The sequence below is a fragment of the Eumetopias jubatus genome, unplaced genomic scaffold (genome assembly GCF_037043125.1).
Source record: "Eumetopias jubatus isolate StellerSeaLion01/CBP00866 unplaced genomic scaffold, mEumJub1_p1.0 scaffold_11, whole genome shotgun sequence".
Taxonomy (NCBI): domain Eukaryota; kingdom Metazoa; phylum Chordata; class Mammalia; order Carnivora; family Otariidae; genus Eumetopias; species Eumetopias jubatus.
Window position 1 is genome coordinate 32,243,298 of NW_028274817.1, and position 23,235 is coordinate 32,266,532.

At 40.5% G+C, this 23,235-nt stretch overlaps 1 protein-coding gene across 1 annotated transcript in view; it reads right to left on the minus strand.

The window, feature by feature from the left end:
- The window catches only part of LUZP4 (leucine zipper protein 4), a 137,041-nt gene that overhangs the window by 101,401 nt on the left and 12,405 nt on the right, over positions 1 to 23,235 (minus strand). The window contains exons 2-5 of the mRNA XM_088028539.1: positions 12,027 to 12,158; positions 10,562 to 10,677; positions 8,756 to 10,308; positions 4,209 to 4,290 (exon numbers count right to left, since the gene is read on the minus strand). Of these exons, the coding sequence (XP_087884665.1) occupies positions 4,209 to 4,290; positions 8,756 to 10,308; positions 10,562 to 10,677; positions 12,027 to 12,158 (1,883 nt within the window). The remainder of the gene's footprint in view (positions 1 to 4,208; positions 4,291 to 8,755; positions 10,309 to 10,561; positions 10,678 to 12,026; positions 12,159 to 23,235) is intronic.

Sequence of the window (23,235 nt, forward strand, 5' to 3'; positions counted from 1 at the left end):
GTAAATGACAACACAGGTTACACCTACATGTGGTCAATGAAAACTAACCAAAGCATAATGAAAACATTCTATTCAAATGTTAATTGGCCCAGATCACTCCACAACTGAACTGGTTTCAGTGCATCCAGTTTATATGTAGCTGGTGTTTGGTGGTTCAGCTGTTTTGATATGAAATCCTAACCATAGTTACGGTTTGCAAGCAGATTTGGTACTAAGAGCCTTACAAACAATATAATAGCAGCCAAAAAGTCCATCAAGCCAGCAGACTATAAAAGGACCATAACGCATGGAGGTTTTCCTCAAAGTTAATGGTTACAGATCAAATATGCTCTTACTGGAAAGTTCATGTTCAAGTTGGAAGCACATATTAGTGTTCATAAGTAAACCTGTTACGGAAGGCAGCCCTGAATTCAAGATGGATGTGTGTCTAAGGGCAATGACTCCATGAGCTAAACAGAGCCTCACATATGTTCACCCATATTCTACTCCTGGCAACACTAGTTAATAGGGTCCTTGCCAAGACCTAAAGAAAGATAAGGACACCACCAGAATGGAGGTACGGTTTACACGCAAACCAGTGGCAATCACAGCAGATTGTCCAGGAGCTTCACGAGGTGGTAGAGAAGCCAGAAAAAGAGAAATGAGAATAGGAGCCACAGAATTGGAGGGAAAGGAGCAGGAATTACAACTCGAAGCTATTAGAAGAAAGGCATATGAGCTAATGTGATTATTTCTAAAATAAATTGATCAATGCCATTTCCTTCCTTAAGGTCTTTCAATACCTCTATATTGCCCTTGATATAAAATCCATACCCTAGCATGGCACACAGGCCCTCAGGGATCTGGCTCCTGACACTCTACCTCTTCACACTTACCTCTCAATAGCTCTACCCACACACTTTACACTTGAGCTCAGTGATTTTCAAACTATTTTTTTTTTAAGTGGTAGAATACCAAGTTCTAACAAAACCTTATTTGGTATCCCAATATGCAAAATATTGGAAAACAAAACTGCTTTCATTGGTGCCTAGGGCACCGCTTCGAAACCGCTGGAACTCTGCAGTACAAAGTTTGAAAACCACTGCAGTCTGGTCAAAACAAGCTAATTACAGTTTGCCAAACGTGCCGTGCTTTCTTTCACTTCTATACCTTTATACATAATGTTTCCTCTGACTAGAATGCCTTTCCCACCTTTTCTGCTTTGCTTACTTCTACTCAGCCTCAAGGACTCGATGCAAACATTCTCTCCTCTTGGATGCCTTCCCTGACCTCCCTAGCTGGTTTGTACCTTGGGCCCACCTCTATCTAGGTATTTTTGCTATATTTTCTTTCTCTCTCTCTCCCTCTCTCTCTCTCTCCCACCCCTCCTTCCTTCTCTCTTTTCTTTCCTTCTTTTTTCTTTCTTTCTTAGAGTAAAGATTCTTTCTCAAGTACATAGCACATATATATATAAAATAAGTATTAAATATGTATATATAATATATATACATTATGTATAATAAGTGTTCAAAAGTATTAAATGAAGAAATACTACAAAGAAGTAGAGAAAGAAGGGCCTAAGAAAAGGCCACTGAATTTGACAACAAAGAAGTAATAAAAATCTTTTGATAGCAAAATTTATTAGAATGATAAGAACTGAAGTCAGGTTTGAGAAATGAATGGACAAACAGAAACACTTAGGAGGTTGTAGGTGTATCTATCTGGAAGCCTATTAGATATTTTCTTCTGATTTTTTTAAAATATTCATATTTGCCCCTATATTCTCATGGGGATTTTTTAAAAATTTGTTTTTTATTTGACACAGAGAAAGAGCACAAGTAGGCAGAGTGGCAGGCAGAGGGAGAAGGAGAAGCAAGCTCCCCGCTGAGCAGGGAGCCCGATGCGGGACTTGAACCCAGGACCCTGGGATCATGACCTGAGCCGAAGGCAGGCGCTTAACCGCCTGAGCCACCCCAGGCGCCCCTCATGGGGATTTTTTACTTCATGTTGAAAATCTCTTCAATAACAAGTAAGTATATATATGTATAAAATCCAAATCAGAAAATTAATTAGAATATAAGGACTTTTAAAAAGGCATGCATTTTTAAAGTAATCATGTCAATATGGCCATAATGAGCATTTGGTAATTATAATGAATAATTTAATATAATCATCATCATAGTAATAATAAAATAATAAGAACCCCAATTTATGGAATGCTTGCCATAATCCAGTCCCTGTGAAATCCAATTTATCGAATGCTTACCACAATCCAGTCTCTATCCTAAAATGTTTACATATATTTCAATTAATCATTACAACCTAAGAGATCAATAGTATTCCCATTTTATAGCTGAGAAAACAGGCTCGAAGCGACCTGCTCAGCCTTCCTTAGCTACCCTGTCTCATCGAATCTGGCACCATGGTTATAAAATGGGCTGTTGTTTTAGATATCACTGAGAAAGCTTTTAAAAGCTTTTCACTTTAACTATGATATACCATTGAATGTAAGGCACTTCCTGATTTCAGAGATATTAAAACCTAAAAAAAAAGTGTATCTTGAAATCGATTAGATATGGTATGAGGCGGTAGAAATAGGATTCCATTCAAGCCTGAGTCTAAAGCCCCTATCATTAGTCACTACACCATACCACTTAGATCTCTTTAGCTATCTCGTAGATGTCCTTCATTCTAATCTTAATTAGAGGGGAAGAAAACTAATATTGAGAGCAGGGGAGGTGACTTGTTCAAGGTCATACACACAGCTAGTAAGCAGATTAGCCAGCCGGGAAGGGAAGCCAAGTCTCTGAGACCTAGACTAGAACACTTTACACTATATCATGCTGCCATTTAAGCTACCCTGTCTTTTCCTATAGGTAAAGAGGTATTGGGGAAAAATACCAGAGTGTCATGTATAGGAGTAACTATTAGATGTTTCACGAAGGAGTTACATCTACTCAATCGAATGCTTATGTCAAGGGCGGCTGGCTGGCTCAGTTGGAAGAGCATGTGACTCTTGATCTCAGGGTAGTGCGTTTAAGCCCTATGTGGGGTGTAGAGATTACTTAAATAAATAAAACTTTTAAAAATAAATAAATAAATGAATAAATAAATAAATAAACACTTATGTGAAACACATTGGTTCTGTATTAAAGATGGAGTTTCCAGCAAAATAGATTTAATTAGCTTAATTGATAGATAACATTTCTTATAATTGCCATTCATAGAACTTCAGCAAATAAGTAATAAATAAAATAAAGACAATATCCTAGGGATTCAGTGATTGTAAAAGAGTATTTAAAGTAATACATGCAGGGCGCCTGGGGGGCTCAGTCATAAAGCGACTGCCTTCAGCTCAGGTCGTGATCCCGGGGTCCTGGGATGGAGCCCCGCATCGGGCTCCCTGCTCAGCGGGAAGCCTGCTTCTCCCTCTCCCGCTCCCCCTGCTTGTGTTCCCTTTCTCGCTGTGTCTCTCCCTGTCAAATAAATAAATAAAATCTTTAAAAAAATAATAAAAATAAAAAATAAAATAGTACATGCTACTGGGGTACCTGGCTGGCTCAGTCAGTAGACCATGGGACTCTTGATCTCAATGTCTTGAGTTCAAGCCCCATGTTGGGTATGGAGCCTACTTAAAAAAGAAAAAAACTACTAATAAGCTTTATTTGTGGGGCAGCTGGGTGGCTCAGTCTGTTAAGCGTCTGCCTTCAGCTCAGGTCATGATCCCAGCATCCTGGGATCAAGCCCCGCATCGCATTGGGCTCCCTGCTCAACAGGAAGCCTGCTTCTCCCTCTCCCACTACCCCTGCTTGTGCTCTCTCTCTCTCTCTCTCTCTCTGTCAAATAAATAAATACATAAAAATCTTTAAAATAAAAAAAAAAGTTTTATTTGTATCATCCTATCTCCCTTGTGTCTAATGCCCAATTAGAGGCTAAATAATGTAAGATAAGACGAGGGTAATGGAAGTAGGAACCTTTTGTAAGCAATTGTACCACAAGGCTGGAAACATTTGACTCATGTTGACATGTGTGACATACATGACTTCTTCCTACACTGTTGTTGGTAAAAAGGTTTTAACAAAGTATTAAAGTAATCATCAGTACAAGCAGATACCAAAACTAACTACTAGAAAGAAAGTGGCTTCAAAAAGAAAAGCCTTTTCAAAAGAAAATGATATAAAAAAACTACATAGACTCTCTGCTAGAAAACTGAAAGCACTGGTACTTACCCTTCGATTCTTGTTCATTTGATCATGTCTTTGCTGCATCTGCTTCTGGAAGTATTCTTTCCGTCTTTTCATTATTAAAAACCTGATACAAATCATAAATGTTGATACTTTAAAAAGCAACCTTTTATTTTGAAAGAAATTATGTAAAACGTATGTCTTCAAGTAATATTATTTTATTACGCACAGTTCATCATCTGAGCTAAGACAGAACGCTGGATGCAATTAAAATACAGAAGAGTGTTTTGGTAAGTGATTTTCAGCTTCGGTGTGAATTATTACTTATCGCATGCATAACAAAGATCAAAAGTTAACCAGGCATTTGGGTGACTATTTTTGTTTAAATTTTTTTCAGGAGTGATGTCAGCAAGATGGCACTGATAGACTCAATGCTTTGTTTCCTCAAAATTCCTAAGTTGAAGCCCAAACCCCCAATGTGATGGTATCTGGAACAGGGGCTCTTTGGTAGGTAATTAAGTTTAGATGAGGTCATGAGGCCAGGGCCCCATGATGGGATTAGTGTCCTTATAAGAAGGGGAAGAGATCAGAGTTTGCGGTCTCTCCACCATGTTAGAACACAGAGAGAAGGTGGCTGTATACAAGACAGGAAGAAAGCCCTCACCAGACCCCAGCCATGATGGCGCCCTGATGTAAGACTTCCAGCCGCCAGAACTGTAAGAAATAGACTCCTGTCATTTAAACTACCCAGTTTGAGGTATTTTGTCATGGCAGCCCAAGCAGACTAAGACAATGGCAGACTAGGAAGCTATAGGTCCTCCTTGCCTGAGAGATAACACTGAATTAAAAGCAATATATAGACTAGAATACCTCTATGAGAACTCCAGAGACCAGCTGAGAAGCTGGTATATAGCACCCAGGCCATTGTAAAACCAAGAAGGGATTCCAGTGAATGGGGTAGGAATATCCGTGACAGTTAGTGTGCCCATTTGTGTCTTTCCCCCTAGGCTGCGAGCAGAGAGCAACTGGGAGGAAGCCCCCATACTAGGGCTCCTCCCTTGGGATGGAAACTAAAGAGTGGACCATGTCTGCAATGTTCTGGTTTCTCTGGGGGCTGCCTGAGGGGCTGGTTTTTGTCTCACCAGACTCGGAGCATTCATGGGACCAGTGCCGGAGTCTGAAAGCTATTGAAAACAGAGGCAAGCAGCACATTAGAGCTGCAGTTCTGTAGGCAAATGCCAAGGGTCGCAAGATTATAAAAGGTCTGAAAGGTGCTAGAGCTCCCAGACAGTAGATTTGTGGCCTTCCCCTGCATAAAGCCAGTATGCAAAGACTGGGAAAGGTGTTTGTTGTTTCAAATGCCCAAATCCCTTGGAGCGCCTGGGTGGCTCAGTTGGTTAAGCATCTGCCTTTGGCTCAGGTCATGATCCTGGGGTCCTGGGATCGAGCCCCACTTCAGGCTCCTTGCTCAGTGGGGAGCCTGCTTCTCCCTCTCCCTCAGCCTACCGCTCCCCCTGCTTGTGCTCTTTCTCTGTCAAATAAATAAATAAAATCTTAAAAAAAAAAAACAAAAACCAAATGCCCAAATCCCAGCAAAAAGTATAAGACATACAAAGAAACAGAAACCTGGTCCAATCGAAGGACCAAAATAAAACTGCAGAAATCAGCCTTGAAGAAATGCAGATTTATGAACTACCTGACAAAGAATTTAAAATAATAGTCATAAAGATGCTCAATAAGCTTAAAGAGAACACAGGTACACGACTAAAAGAAATCAGGAAAATGATGCATGAACAAAATAAGAATATCAGCCAGGAGACAGAGACTATAAAAAATAACTAAACAAACTCTGGAGCTGAAAAATACAATAACCAAAATGAAAAATTCGTTAGAGGGATTCAACAGAAGATTGGATTAGGCAGAAAAAAGAATCAGCAAACTGGAAGACAGGTCATTTGAAATCATTGATTTGGAAGAGCAAAAACAAAAACGAATGAAGAAAAATGAAGAGAGCCTAAGGGATTTATGGTACAATTATCAAGTGGGCCAATATATGGATTATGAGAATCCCAGAAGGGTGAAGGGGGGCAGAGAGCTTATTTGAAGAGGTAGAAGCAACCCAAATGTCCATCGATGGATAAATAAAGTGTGGTATAGACACACAATGGAATATCTTTCAGCCTTTAAAAGGAAGTAAATCCTGTCACATGCTACAACATGGATGAACCTTGAGGATATCATGCTAGGTAAAATAAGCCAGTCACAAAAAAACAAATGGCATCTCACTGGCATCTTTTTTCAAGAAATAAGAAAAATACTAACAATTGGGTACCAAATGGAGCTAGGGAATAGTGAAGAATTTGGGAATAAAAATAAGGAAATCAATCACTCTGAAAAGATGTCTGTTTTTAGAGTGATACATAGTAAATTAAGGATTTTAGATCCAAAGATCTGATTTGTTGATCATAATCAGGTTTGACTCTGTTGCAAGAATTACTTGGAATGCTGGAGTGGTAATAAGATGTCAGTTGTCACTCTATAATTGGAGTTTAAATGGCAAGCACTCCAAAACTAAGTACCTCCTTTCCTCTGAAGCTATTATCTGTGTTTAGAAAAGCTTTCATCAGGTGGATAGCCCAGCTAATGTAAAGATATGCACACTTTGCCATTCATTTCATGTAAATTACTTAGTGGAGAGTAAAAAAGACAGTTTTTATTCTGCTTTGCTTCTCTATTTACACATCACTTTCATGGCCAAGGAAGGTCTCTGTCTCTGGATATCATCACCATGTCAGGAAAAAGGAGCAAAAGCTGAAATCGGGTATTTTGGAGGTGTGGAACATATAAATAAATAAATATATTTATAAAAAATAAATTCTGTTTAGAGTTTTTGAGAATCATACTGGTTTTTCAAAATTGAAAAAAGTTGTTGTAAATCTCCATAAATAAATAATATTCTGAATATGCTGTCATTCTGTATTCCAGATATTCGTACAACTACTTGTCTTTTATTTAGACCACACTGGGCTTCTACACTGGTGGCTTGTTTAGGGCAGAAATGTACTTAGAACTGGTTTGTCTTTACCTCCTGGTGAAGCTGGCCTGAGGGGAAGATTTTGTGTGAGGGCATGAAATTACTGAAGTCTTCATTTTATACTTGGTGGAGAAGCCAACTCCAGGTCTGAAGAGTATTATTACATCTAACTGGTCAACTTATATATGGCATTAGAATGGAAAATTACAAAGTAGAAGAATTCATCTCCAAGGGATCAGTTATAAAAGTATATTAATTTTCTGTACTTTATGCATTCTTTTTTCTTTTATAAGAGTTCAGCATTTGACAACTTCAACCTTATCCAAGCAAGTACTACTTATTTGTGCTGAGACTACAAAAAAAAAAGATAATAATAGAAGATAAAGGAGAAAAAACTGAACAGAATTGTTCATTACATTTTAAAATGTAAAACGTCAGAAATATGGCATTTGACCTCAGTGGAAGTGTTATGCCACTTGACAAACAAAAATTACTGTATAAAATGAAGTAAAACGTGAAAATACCTGAGAAATGCGGAAATATTAATTATTTGTCATCACAGTGTTGAATTTTAATTTTTTATAGCAAATTATTTGTATACTGTTAATATAAGAAGGATGGGGGGCCTTTAGCATTAAAATGGTGCCTACATCAGACATTGTCTATATACACAATAACCCACACATACATTTTGGAAATAGTTTTTTAGCTGAAACTAACAATTCTGTGCAGTTGTTAATATGTGCTAAAATATTTCACTAGACATTTATAAGCAATGCAAACTGAAAGCAATTACTGAGAACTTTGAACTAAAAATAAACTTTTACTCAATTACCTAGTTAATCACAATAAAAGTGTCTTGTGGTTTTTAAAACTCAACCAATTTGCAATACTATTCAATTACTCCCCCCCCCCGCCCGCCCCGGGGCAGACAGACCTAGCCTAAGGCAACAGTAAATATACACAATATATTCAAAATATATTCAGAAGCTTCATGTTGCATCTATGCATAGAATAACACGTTCTATGCGGTCTGATTGGAGGAAAGCAGAAAAGGTCAGCTGCCCCGAGATACAACTATCATTTGTGTGCTCAGGACTTTGAATACTCTTTAGGAAGGAGACAGAGGAAGGAAGCACAGAAATTCATTATCAGAGATTACATATTATCAAATCTAGCATAGTTTGTTGTTAGATTAGCTAGCCTAGCAGGTTGGAAGTTTCAAAGGGAATGGGACACTGAGTCAATATATTTTTGTTGTGGGGAAGCTTAGTAGGAGAGGCTGAGTAAGTGGGGCTCTGCCAGGGAAAGCCAACCTAGATGAAGCGACTTAACAAGGGCCCACTGGAAAACTGGATGATACGAGAGGTAGTCAGCAAGCTGAAAGAAAATTGATGCCACGTTACCTCCATTCTATTAATATCTTAGTCTCAATACAATGTCTGTTACAAAAACATATTTAGCCACTAAAATATAGATATATGAAAGAAGCATGCACTTACATTTCCACATTACTCAACACATTGTACTAATGATTAAGTATTTATTATGTTTTTACCTGTCAAAATCAGACTCAATTCTGGGTGACGTTCTGAATCTTTCTACTGGAGAATATCTTCGGTATCTCCCTGATTGGCCATGAGATCTCTCTGAAGGGATGTGCAATCTCCCTGAGAGGATATGAGATCTCCCTGATGGGACATAAGATCTCCCTGGAAGGATATGAGCTCTCCCTGATGGAACATAAGATCTCTCTAATGGGACATGAGATCTCACTGGTAGGACATAAGATCTCCCTGATAGAACATGAGATCTCTCTGAGTGACCATAAGATCTCTCAGTGTGGCCACGAGATCTCTCTAATTGGCTATGAAATCTTTCTGTGTGGCCACGGGATCTCTCTAATTGGCTATGAGATCTTTCTGTGTAGCCACGAGATCTCTCTGTGTAGCCATGAGATCTCTCTGTGTAACCATGAGATCTCTCTCTGTAGCCAAGAGATCTCTCTGTGTAGCCATGAGATCTCTCTGTGTAACCATGAGATCTCTCTCTGTAGCCAAGAGATCTCTCTCTGTAGCCATGAAATCTTTCTGTGTAGCCACGAGATCTTTCTGTTTGGGCATGAGCTCTCTCTGACCAGCCATGAGCTCTCTCTGACCGACCATGAGCTCTCTCTAATTGGCCACGAGCTCTCTCCAGTTGGCCACGAGATCTTTCCGGTTGGCCACGAAATCTCTCCATTTGGCCACGAGATCCCTCCGGTTGGCCCTGGGATCTCTCTGACTGGCCCCAGGATCTCTCTGACTGCCCACGGGATCTCTCCGGTTGGCCCCAGGATCTCTCCGACTGGCCACGGGATCTCTCCGACTGGCCACGGGAACTCTCCGACTGGCCACGGGAACTCTCCGACTGGCCACCAGAACTCTCCGACTGGCCACCGGAACTCTCCGACTGACCACCGGAACTCTCCGACTGGCTACCAGAACTCTCGGACTGGCTACGAGAACTCTTGGACTGGCCACGAGAACTCTCGGACTGGCTACGAGAACTCTTGGACTGGCCACGCGATCTCTCCGATTGATCTGGAGATCTCTCTGACTGGCCACGCGATCTCTCGGATTGGCCTGAAGATCTCTCCAACTGGCCACTAGAACTCTCTGACTGGCCACGAGATCGCTCGGATTGGCCTCGAGAGCTCTCTGACTGGCCATGAGAACTCTCTGACTGGCCACGAGATCGCTCGGATTGGCCTCGAGAGCTCTCTGACTGGCCATGAGAACTCTCTGACTGGCCACGAGAACTCTCTGACTGGCCACGAGATCTTTCCCACTGGCCGTGAGATCTTTCTGACTGGCCATGAGAACTCTCTGACTGGCTACAAGAACTCTCTGACTGGCCACGAGATCTTTCCCACTGGCCGTGAGATCTTTCTGACTGGCCATGAGAACTCTCTGACTGGCTACAAGAACTCTCTGACTGGCCACGAGATCTCTCTGAATGGTGTTGATTTTCTGATGATTGGCCTTGAGATCCTTCCAGTTGATGCTGGTTCCCCTCTGACTGGCTTCCACTCCTCTCTGCTTGGGACTTAGAATTTTCATTGCACTTCTCCTGCAAAGAACCACAATTTTGCAAAACAAATATAATGATATTTTGTCAAAGCCATTTCTATGGGCAATTTTTTAAAAAATTTCATTGCCCCTATTTTTACAGACTAAACAGTTTTCAGAACTAACTGTTCAAAGCACCAGGAGGGAATAAGAAACAATCTCTGCTCTCAATGGAATTTAAAATAATCCTTAATATTAAGAATTATATTACATTTAGGGCCTTTTATGTTGGTTAATTCTCAGTGTTTATTTACCTGCTTATTTACAGGCTGCTTGTTTAAAGAGCTTTGTCCAGGCTTGAATCCAGAGGGTTCTTTGTATGGTTTTGTATCATTTCCTTCCTCAGTGTTCTCTCTGAATCTTGAGAATCCTTTGAAAAAATAATTATTTTCTGTATTTTCAGTGAGTAAATTCAACATACCTCTCAGAAATATTATCTGTAACCTCACTGTTTTAACGCTATGCACTGGGTTTTGCAAAACTTGACATTTCATTAGTCTGATATCATCTGAGTCTAGGAATCTAGGAGTCTAGGATATCATCGAATTCTAGGAAAGTCTTTGCCATACTGTTTCTATTTGCATACCTTAATATAGTAGTCTTCTTTGTATACAATACTTCAAATTTGTTTTCATATGCCAACAAAGTTGGGGCATATCATCTATCTACTAGAAAAAGGAGATGGAGAAAAACTGTCTGCTTTGTATTAATCATGTGACTATTTGCCTCAGTTGTCTGCTTTGCTTTGGGTGTAAAGACAGTTTAAGAAACAAAGAAGATGGATCTCCAAAAGGCTCACAAAGATCAATCTTATGGTTAGTCAGAAACATGAGAATGGGATGGGGCGCCTGGGTGGCTCAGTCGGTTAAGCATCCGACTCTTGGTTTTGGCTCAGGTCATGGTCTCACGGTTGTGGGCTGGAGCCCCGTACTGGGCTCTGTGCTCAGCACACACTCTGCCTGTCCTTCTCCCTCTGCTCCTCCCTGAGTGCGTGCTCTCTCTCTAAAATAAATTTTTAAAAAAGAAACATGAGAATAAGCCACCTCACCATTCTTAGCAGCTTTGTTCCCGTAATAACCACCAACCCTCCATGTCTCAGAACGCGCCAAGCCATTGAAGGATTCAAACAAGGACTATAATGAAGCTGGGTGGGCAACTGGCAGGGACTTGGAGTGGTATGCGCACTGTCAAGATGATTGCAGCCTGCTGACTAAACCATGGAGAGCCTTAATTGTTGGGAAGGCTTCTCTACAATGGCAGTCTGCAGCACATTCTTATTAAAATATGCAGACTGCACTGACCGATAGGATTAGAAATACAAAAAAGGCTTTCTTCATGTTCTGTACTCTGCCGTACAGCATTTGTTTTTTCAGAATGTGGATGCCATGGTGCTCAGATTATTAACCATGCTCTTACCCCTCCTGTATTGCCTCCTAAAGGTGAAATTAGACCAACCAGGCAGGCTTGTGAACAGGTATAAAACATTTATCATTCTCATCCTGCTTTCCCTTATGGCAGAAACACATATAAATTTTAAAAATTGTTTTCATTTGTCATGGCATAAATTCTTACCAAACCTATATGCCTACATTTCCAAGAAAAATAAAACTAGGAACATAATGCAACTTTAGAATACATTCCAAGTTTGAGAATTTTCTTACCTAGTTATTCACAAGTATTTCATATTCTTTGCAACATTTGATTTTTAGTATACTTTACCTCTTTGCCAGCGATGCCTATGAGCATTTGCTTGCTGTCTTGAAATTGGGTTGTTTTCTTTATGGATCTGTGTTCCATGGCTTTTTGGTTCAGTGTTTTTACTTTCTAACTTTTTAAGGATTATAATGTCATCTGTATTAGAAACACATGAAAAATGAAGACAATAGAAAAAGCCAAATTACAACGTGTCGCAAGTGAATAATCTATATTCTACCTCATATTTCAGAACATTGTAAAAACTGGTAGCCCTGAAAAATGATAACAGTATAATAATAATGATAACAAAGATCAAACAATGCAGACATTTTAGGGTTAGTTTCCTGGAGCAATAAAGAGAAAAATTCCTGTTCAACAGATTTATACTAACTCCATTTATGCAAAAATAAAATACTTTCAGGGCGCCTGGGTGGCTCAGTCAGTTAAGCGTCTGCCTTCGACTCAGGTCATGATCCCGGGGTCCTGGGATCGAGCCCCGCATCAGGCTGCCTGCTCCGCAGGGAGCCTGCTTCTCCCTCTGCCTCTGCTCCCCGCCCCCACTCATGCTCGTGCACACATGCTCTCTCTCCCTCTCACTCACAAAAAATAAGCAAATTAAATAAATAAAATAAAATACTTTCAGAGTAAAGTAGCCAAAAGGGAACTAAATGTTGTAGTTTCAGAGAAACACAGAGCAATAGTGTCATTCCTGATGAAATGTAAGTGCTAGACAATTAGCTGAATTTATTTTCGTGAATTGCAAGAGAGGAAGCAGTAGTGATGGACATTCAGAGGAGATACCAAAAAGGCAAGGAATTAAGATTAGTGCAGTAGCAGGAAGCAATCAGACTTTAGTTTGTAGTCAGGCATGTTTTAATACACTCATGCAGAGAGCACTTATGTGGCACGATCTGAAGGATGAGAGACACGTACAACCTGCTTTAAAATATCTCTCCTAACATCTGGGATGGGAAGATTTAATGGTGGGATGTTCTATCAATGGATGAAAGGTTACTTAGGTCAAGGGACCTTTAGAAATAAGCACAAGCTAGGTATTTGGAAGGAACTAGAGATACTAGAAGAGAGAGGTGGAGTTGGGAAAGGTACAAAAGAGGAGGCAGTTGTACACCAAAGATTTACTAATGCCTTCATTATTTTGCTTAGTACTAGTCCTGCCTCGGGTCTCCAAAAATCTGAGTCTGATTTTCTTTTAAATGGCTGGCATCTTAAAAAGTAGGGCTAAACTCAACAATCAATTGAGTACCATTTCTTGACAAGCCTATTTTAAGCCTTTGTTCTGTCTGTCTGTTGGCAGCCAATGGTTATAACATCTTGCAAAGACATAGCCTTTAATGTTCTGTTCCTCGTATTCCTTCTGCATGCTCTTACCTTCTCATTTTCTCCCTCTATTCTTTCCCCTGTATTTGACTTTTAAAATCTGTACAAATCTCAGTACAGGATTCTTCCTCATTACAGTATAAGAGAGTTCACTAATCAGAACATCTTGCAGAAGGGAGGAGCAAGATGGCGGAGGAGTAGGAGACCTAAATTTCATCTGGTCCCAGGAATTCAGCTAGATAGGGATCAAACCACTCTGAACACCTGCAAACTCAACAGGAGATCAAAGAAAAGAATAGCAGCAATCCTATGAACAGAAATACGACCACCGGCTGGAAGGTAGGACATGAGGAGAAGTGAATCTGAGGCGATATTCAGGAAGATAGCCCGCGGCGGGAGGGAGGCTCCTCAGCCGGCTACCGGAGCACAAAATTGGAACTTTTAGAAGTCTGCTCTACTGAGGGACATCGCTCCAGTGGCTAAGCAGGGGGTGGAACCCTCGCTGGGACATGTGGTCTCAGGGCCCTCAGGGTCACAGAAAGACTGGGGTACCTCACTGTGGCAGAGCTCCCAGGTATCGGAGCGGGGAAACCAGCTGCAGAGACAGACCTGAGGAGTGGGCTCTCAGCTCGGGGTTACCATAAACCGTGATCCACGGCACAGTCGGGCCACTGCTCTTCCAGCAGGGACCCAACAAGCGGCAGATCTGGGGATACTCCCCTTCCTCCCCGGGGAGAAATGGCAAGGAAGCACACTGCAGGAATCTGCTGGGTTTGGAGACTCTAAACAGGGTTGTGTGCCAGAGACAGAAACGCTCATTCACAGGCTGGGTGAGCACGGAGTGCGGCCAGAGACCGGGGAGACAGGAGTGATTGACTGCTTTGCTCTGAGGGCTCACTGAGAAGTGGGACCCCAAGATCTAGGCTCCTCTGGGAGGAGGAGGGTGGAGCAATTCCACCTCAGGCAAACACATTTGAAAATCACCACGACAGGCCCCTCCCCCAGAAGATCAGCAAGAACAACCAGCCAAGACCAAGTTTACCGATCAATGAGAACTGCAAAATTCCAGCGCTAGGGGAATACAGCACAAAAAATTCATGGCTTTTTTCCCATGATTCCTTAGTCTTTCAAATTTAATTTTAAAATTTTCTTTTTCTTTTACTATTTCTTTTTTTCTGAATTTTTTGTCTTTCCTTTTTCAACCAACATCTTATCAATTCCTTTTTAAAAATATTTTTTAATTATCATTTTTACAATCATATTCTATCCCTTCATTGTACTTAACCTTATTTTGTGTATATATATATAAGTTTTCACTCTTTAAACTTTTGGGAGAATTTCTTCTAACAGACCAAAACATACCCTAAATCTAGTGTATGGCTTTATCCTAGTCTCCCACCTGATCACATTCTCCCCCCCTTTTTTTTAATTTTTCTTTTCTTTTTTTAACCAAATTCTTATCCTATCAATTCCTTTTTTAAAATCCTTTTAAATTTTCATCTTTATAGTCATATTCCATCCCTTCATTGTATTTATTCTTATTTTTGTAAAAATACGTAAGTTTTTCTTTCCTTAAAATTTTGGGAAGCAGTTTCTTCCAACAGACTGCAATACACCCAAAATCTAGTGTGTGGCTCTGTTCCATTACCAGCCTGATCATATTCTTTTTTTTCTTTCATTCTTTCCTGCCCGGCTTCGGGTCTCTTCTGATTTGTTTAGTGTGTATTTTTCTGGGATCATTTTTACCTTTTTAGCATTTTGTTCTCTCATTCATCTATTCTCCTCTGGACAAAATGACAATATGGAAAAACTCACCTCAAAAAAAAAAGAACAAGAGGCAGTACCTATTGCCAGGGACCTAATGAATACGGACATTAGTAAGATGTCAGAACTAGAGTTCAAAATAATGATTATAAAGATACTAGCTGGGCTTGAAAAAAGCATGGAAGATACTGGAGAAATAAAAGAACTGAAATCTAACGAAGTCGAAATCAAAAAGGCTATTAATGAGGTGCAATAAAAGATGGAGGCTCTAACTGCTAGGATAAATGAGGCAAAAGAGAAAATTAGTGATATAGGAGACCAAATGATGGAGAATAAAGAAGCTGAGAAAAAGATAAACTACTGGATCATGAGGACAGAATTCGAGAGATAAGTGATACCATAAGACAAAACAATATTAGAATAATTGGGATCCCAGAAGAAGGAGAGGGGGTTAGACCGTATATTGGAGCAAATTATAGTGGAGAACTTCCCTAATTTGGGGAAGGAAACAGGCATCAAAATCCTGGAGGCACAGAGAACCCCCCTCAAAATCAATAAAAATAGGTCAACACCCCAACATCTAATAGTAAAACTTACAAGTCTCAGAGAAAACGAGAAAATCCTGAAAGCAGCTCGGACAAGAGGTATGTAACCTACAATAGTAGAAACATTCGACTGGCAGCAGACCTATCCACAGAGACCTGGCAGGCCAGAAAGGACTGGCACGGTATAGTCAGGGCACTAAACGAGAACAATATGCAGCCAAGAATATTATATCCAGGTGAGCTGTCATTGAAAATAGGAGGAGAGACCAAAAGCTTCCAGGACAAAGAAAAACTAAAAGAATTTGCGGACACCAAACCAGCCCTACAAGAAATATTGAAAGGGGTCCTTGAAGCAAAGAGAGAGCCTAAAAGTAACATAGTCCAGAAAGGAACAGAGACAATATACAGTAACAGTCACCAACAGGCCATACAATGGCACTAAATTCATATCTTTCAATAGTTACCCTGAATGTAAATGGCCTAATGCCCCAATCAAAAGACACAGGGTATCAGATTTGATTAAAAAAAAACAAGCCCCATCAATATGCTGCCTGCAAGAGACTCATTTTAGACCCAAAGACAGCACCTCCTGATTTAAAGTGAGGGGTGGAAAACAATTTACCATGCTAATGGACATAAAAAGAAAGCTGGGGTGGCAATCCTTATAGCAGACAAATTAGATTTTAAACTAAAAACTATAATAAGAGATGAGGAGGGACACTATATCATACTTAAGGGGTCTATCCAACAAGATGATCTAACAACTGTAAATATCTATGCCCCTAACATGGGAGCAGCCAATTATATAAGCCAATTAATAACAAAATCAAAGAAACACATCAACAACAATACAGTAATAGTGGGGGACTTTAACACCCCCCTCACTGAAATGGACAGATCATTTAAGCAAAAGATCAACAAGGAAATAAAGGCTTTAAATAATACACTGGACCAGATGGACTTCACAGATATATTCAGAACATTCCATCCCAAAACAACAGAATACACGTTCTTCTCTAGTGCCCATGGAACATTCTCCAGAATAGATCACATCCTCGGTCACAAATCAGGTCTCAACTGGTACCAAAAGTTTGGGATCATTCCCTACATATTTTCAGACCACAGTGTTTTGAAACTAGAACTCAATCACAGGAATAAGATTGGAAAGAACTCAAATACATGGAGGCTAAAGAGCATCCTACTAAAGAATGAATGGGTCAACCAGGAAATTAAAGAAGAATTTAAAAAATTCATGGAAACAAATGAAAATGAAAACACAGCTGTTTGAAATCTTTGGGATGCAGCAAAGGCGGTCCTAAGAGGAAAGTATATAGCAATAGAAGCCTTTCTCAAGAAACAGGAAAGTTCTCAAATACACAACCTCACCCTACACCTAAAGGAGCTGGAGAAAGAACAGCAAATAAAGCCTAAACCCAGCAGGAGAAGAGAAATAATAAAGAGCAGAGCAGAAATCAATGAACTAGAAACCAAAAGAACAGTAGAACAGATCAACGAAACTAGGAGCTGGTTCTTTGAAAGAATTAATACGATTGATAAACCCCTGGCCAGACTTATCAAAAAGAAAAGAGAAAAGACCCAAATAAATAAAATCACGAATGAAAGAGGAGAGATCACAAGGAACACCAAAGAAATACAAACACTTATAGGAACATATTATGAGGAACCACATGCCAGCAAATTAGACAATCTGGAAGAAATGGATGCATTCCTCGAGACATATAAACTACCAAAACTGAACCAGGAGGAAATAAAAAACCTGAACAGACCCACAACCAGTAAGGAAAGTGAAGCAGTCATCAAAAATCTCCCAACAAACAAGAGCCCAGGGCCAGATGACTTACCAGGGAAACACTACCAAACATTTTAAAGAAGAATTAATACCTATTCTTCTGACACTGTTCCAGAAAATAGAAATGGAAGGAAAACTTCCAAACTCATTTTATGAGGCCAGCATTACCTTGATCCCCAAACCAGACAAAGACCCCATCAAAAAGGAGAACTACAGACCAATATCCCTGAGGAACATGGATGCAAAAGTTCTCACCAAAATATTAGCCAATAGGATCCAACAGTACATTAAAAGGATTATTCACCATGACCAAGTGGGATTTATCCCTGGGCTGCAAGGTTGGTTCAACATCTGCAAATCAATCAATGTGATACAATACATTAATAAAAGAAAGAACAAGAACCATATGATACTCTCAATGGATGCAGAAACAGCATTTGACAAAGTACAGCATCCTTTCTTGATTAAAACTCTTCAGAGCGTAGGGATAGACGGTACATACCTCAATATCATAAAAGCCATCTATGAAAAACCCACAGCGAATATCATTCTCAATGGGGAAAAACTGAGAGCTTTCCCCCTAAGGTCAGGAACGCGGCAGGGATGTCCACTATCACCACTGCTATTCAACATAGTATTAGAAGTCCTAGCCACAGCAATCAGACAACAAAAAGAAGTAAGAGGCATCCGAATTGGTGAAAAAGTCAAACTCTCACTCTTTGCAGATGATACTTTTATGTGGAAAACCCAAAGAACGCCCCCCCAAAACTGCTAGAACCTCATACAGGAATTCAGTCAAGTGGCAGGATATAAAATCAATGCACAGAAATCAGGGGCATTCCTATACATCAACAACAAGACAGAAGAAGGAGAAATTAAGGAGTCGATCCCATTTACAATTGCACCCAAAACCATAAGACACCTAAGAATAAATCTAACCAAAGAGGCAAAGAATCTGTACCCAGAAAACTATAAAATACTCATGAAAGAAATTGAGGAAGACACAAAGAAATGGAAAAACGTTCCATGCTCATGGATTGGAAGAACAAATATTGTGAAAATGTCTATGCTACCTAGAGCAATCTACACATTTAATGCAATCTTTATCAAAATGCCATGCACTTTTTTCAAAGAAATGGAACAAATAATCCTAAAATTTGTATGGAACCAGAAAAGACCCCGAATAGCCAGAGCAATGTTGAAAAAGAAAAGCAAAGCTGGGGGCATCACAATTCCGGACTTCAAGCTCTGTTGCAAAGCTGTCATCATCAAGACAGTATGGTACTGGCACAAAAACAGACACATAGATCACTGGAAAAGAGTAGAGAGCCCAGAAATGGACCCTCAACGCTATGGTCAACTAATCTTTGACAAAGTAGGAAAGAATGTCCCGTGGAAAACAGTCTCTTCAACAAATGGTGCTGGGGAAACTGGACAGCCACATGCAGAACAATGAAACTGGACCATTTCCTTACACCACACGCAAAAATAGACTCAAAATGGATGAAAGACCTAAATGTGAGACAGGAATCCATCAAAATCCTAGAGGAGAACACAGGCAGCAACCTCTTTGACCTCAGCCGCAGCAACTTCTTCCTAGAAACATCACCAAAGGCAAGGGAAGCCAGGGCCAAAATGAACTATTGGGACTTCATCAAGATAAAAAGCTTTTGCACAGCAAAGGAAACAGTCCACAAAACCAAAAGACAACCGACGGAATGGGAGAAGATATTTGCAAATGACAGATAAAGGGCTAGTATCCAAAGTCTATAAAGAACTTATCAAACTCAACAGAGAACAAATAATCCAGTCAAGAAATGGGCAGAAGACATAAACAGACATTTCTGCAAAGAAGGCATCCAAATGGCCAACAGACACATAAAGAAATGCTCAACATCACTGGGCATCAGGGAAATATAAATCAAAACCTCAATGAGATACCACCTCACACCAGTCAGAATGGCTAAAATTAACAAGTCAGGAAACGACAGATGTTGGCGGGAATGCGGAGAAAAGGGGAACCCTCCCACACTGTTGGTGGGAATGCAAGCTGGTGCAGCCACTCTGGAAAACAGTATGGAGGTTCCTCAAAAAGTTGAAAATAGAGCTACCCTATGACCCAGCAATTGCACTACTGGGTATTTACCCCAAAGATACAAATGTAGTGATCCGAAGGGGCACCTGCAACCCAATGTTGATAGCAACAATGTCCACAATAACCAAACTATAGAAACAGCCTAGATGTCCATGAAGAGATGAATGGATAAAGAAGAGATGAATGGATAAAGAAGATGTGGTATACACACACACACACACACACACACACACAGGAATATTATGCAGCCATCAAAAATGAAATCTTGCCATTTACAACGACATGGATGGAATTATGCTAAGCTAAATAAGTCAATCAGAGAAAGACAATTATCATATGATCTCATTGATATGAGGATTTTGAGAAACAAGACAGAGGATCATAGGGGAAGGGCAGGGAAAATGAAACAAGATGAAACCAGAGAGGGAGACAAAGCATAAGAGACTCTTAATCTCAGGACACAAACTGAGGGTTGCTGAAATACAAGAGGGGGGGAGGGATGGGGTGGCTGGGTGATGGACATTGGGGAGGGTATGTGCAATGTGAGCACTGTGAATTGTGTAAGACTGATGAATCACAGGCCTGTACCTCTGAAACAAATAATACATTATATGTTAATTTAAAAAAAAGAAGAACATCTTGCAGGACACCACTTTGTATAATTAATTTGAAACAGAATTGGAAAGAAAATGCTATTTTAATAAGAATATCACATTGAAATGGAGGGTCACTAGCTGGGTGCTGCTGGGTGCTCATACACCAAAGACTTTTTTAATCTCCAACCCCTCCCCCTTGTCAGCCCTCAAACAATGGCCAACCAGGCTTGCAGGGACACAGTGAGATGGGTGACTTCCTAGATAGGAGAGCAAAACCTCAGAGAGGACAAAGTGAGGAGTATGCTTCTCCCTGAGTCAGTGGTTTCACAAGGCCCTGAGGCCATGAGAGAGTGCTCTGGGACCAGTCTGTCTGGTGGCCCTCACGGACAATTTTCAGTGACTACATTTTTCCTGACTTCTGAGTCACCAAAAATAAGGCAAGCTCCATCTTAGAATCACATGAGGATTAAATAAGATGGAAAAAGTCTTATGCTCATGCAGTACTACAGCTACTGTTGAGAAACATCAAGCCAATGCTTTATTCCAGGGATGGCTGAATGGATAAACCATGTGGATCCATAATAACACCTTTCAATTGGGATAGTACTTGAAAGTTTACAAAGCACTTCCATATAAAATCTCTTGACACAGTGCCTGGCATACATGTGACACTCAATAAATGAGACAGTAAATGAACAAACACTTATTGAGTGTCTCATGTGTGTCAGATAGTGCACCCCCACTCTTAAAGGGCAGCAGAGATTAGCCTCACTTTTTTTTTTTTAAAGATTTTATTTATTTTTTGACAGAGAGAGAGCCAGCGAGAGAGGGAACACAAGCAGGGGGAGTGGGGGAGGGAGAAGCAGGCTTCCTGCTGAGCAGGGAGCCCGATGTGGGGCTCGATCCCAGGACCCTGGGATCATGACCTGAGCTGAAGGCAGATGCTTAATGACTAAGCCACCCAGGCGCCCCATCCTCACTTTTTAAAGAAGGAAACAGACTTACATGACTTTCTTTTCTTTCTTTTTCTTTTTTTTTTTTAGAGATTTTATTTATTTATTTGATAGAGAGAGAGGGAGAGCACAAGCAGGGAGAGCGGCAGGCAGAGGGAGAAGGAGAAGCAGGCCCCCCCCCTCATGGAGCAGGGAGCCCGACTTGGGCCTCGATCCCAGGACCCCAGGATCATGACCTGAGCCGAAGGCAGATGCTTCACTGACTGAGCCACCCAGGCGCCCCCTTATCTGACTTTCTTGAGGGCAAAAGATTAATATGTTAAGAAGCCAGGACAGATTCTAAATCCAAGGTTCTTGCCACTACATTACACTTCCTCCTTCAAAAGCTCAGCTATCCCTGGGGCGCCTGGGGGGCTCAGTCGGTGAAGCGTCTGCCTTCTGCACAGGTCATGATCCCGGGGTCCTGGGATGGAGTCCTGAGTCAGAGTTGGAGTTGGAGTTGGAGTCGGAGTTGGTGTCAGGCTCCCTGCTCAGCAGGGAGTCTGCTATTCCCTCCTTCTGCCCCTCCCCCTGCTTGTGCATTCTCTGTCTCTCAAATAAATAAATAAAATTTTTAAAAAAAGAGAAAAAAAAAGCTCGGCTATCCCAAGAATGAGGAGAGCAGCACCCAGCTAGTGACCGTCCATTTGAATGTGATATTCTTATTAAAATAGCATTTTCCTTTCAATTGTTTCCAATTAATGACACAAAGTCAAGTTTAGCCCTCAAGTAGTATAAGGCCACTGCTAATACAGTATTCGAGCACTCACTTTGACCTGTCCCCTGGCTTTACAGAGATTGACGGTCATTGTTCACATTCAACAAATAGATATAGGTTTCATATCTGCTACTTGGCCAATAGCATCAAGATATTTTGACTTACAGTAATTATTCTAGAAGAGAGAAGGTAGAAATAGACTATGATATCCATCCAAATATACCAAAAGGAGACTCTCTGGGTGAAAAATACATTATTTTCCCACTTATTTAGCCTTACTCTAAGGCTGTTTATCACCCTAAGGCTTTTGTTATGGTACTGACATTTACATTTTCATAAAAATAGTCACTGATTGCACCCAATTTAGCCTCATATGTGATAGTACTGGCTTTTCTTTAAAATATCAGCAGCCCTGGGGCTCCTGGGTGGCTCAATTGGTTAAGCATCCAACTCTTGGTTTCAGCTCAGGTTATGATCTCATGGGTCCTGAGATCAAGCCCCACGTCCCTTGGGCTCCACTGTCAGCAGGGAGTCTGCTTAAAGATTCTCTCCCTCTGCCCCTCCTCACACTCGCGTTTTTTTTCTCTCTCTCTCCCCCCCACCTCTGTAAACTAAATAAATAAATCTTTAAAATATCAGCAGCCCTGTAATATGGGTTCAGGTTTAATGATGACACCCACAGCTGCTATATAAAATTCACTTAACTAATGGGAAATTCAATTTTGTCTTTTAGTATTTTTTCATTTTTGTCATATTTTCCCGCAGTTAAATTTCATGTCAGAGGGCTCACTTGTGCAAGGGAAGATAAGCACCGCAAAGTAGAATGCAGGAAAACAAGCAAAACGGACATGGACAGCAGGACAGTCTATATAGTCAGACCTGACAGTCTGTAACACAGGTAATTGAAACTCTGTTTAAAAGCTGAAAAGGACGTCAGCAGTATGTTTTAGACTTGAAAATAATCACCCACATGTATGTTTCATTTAAACAGCCTCCTAAGGCACCTGGGTGGCTCAGTATGTTAAGCGTTTGCCTTTGGCTCAGGTCATGATATCAGGATCCGGGGATTGAGCCCCACATCAGGCTCCCTGCTCAGCGAGGAGTCTGCTTCTCCCTCTGGCCCTCCCCCTGCTTGTGCTCTCTCTCTCTCTCTCTTAAAAACAAATAAATAAATATTTAAAAAAGAATAAAATAAACTGCCTACTAAAAACAAAACAAAACACCAAAAATCTGCCTCCTAAATTAGCTTTCCTGAAATAAGACGAAAATATAGCATTCACTAAAATATAAAGGTGAAAAGAAGCCTAGAATCACCCTGAATCTGGAATGGAAACAACTGAGTGGAAAAACACCAATCCCTTATTTTACAAATGAG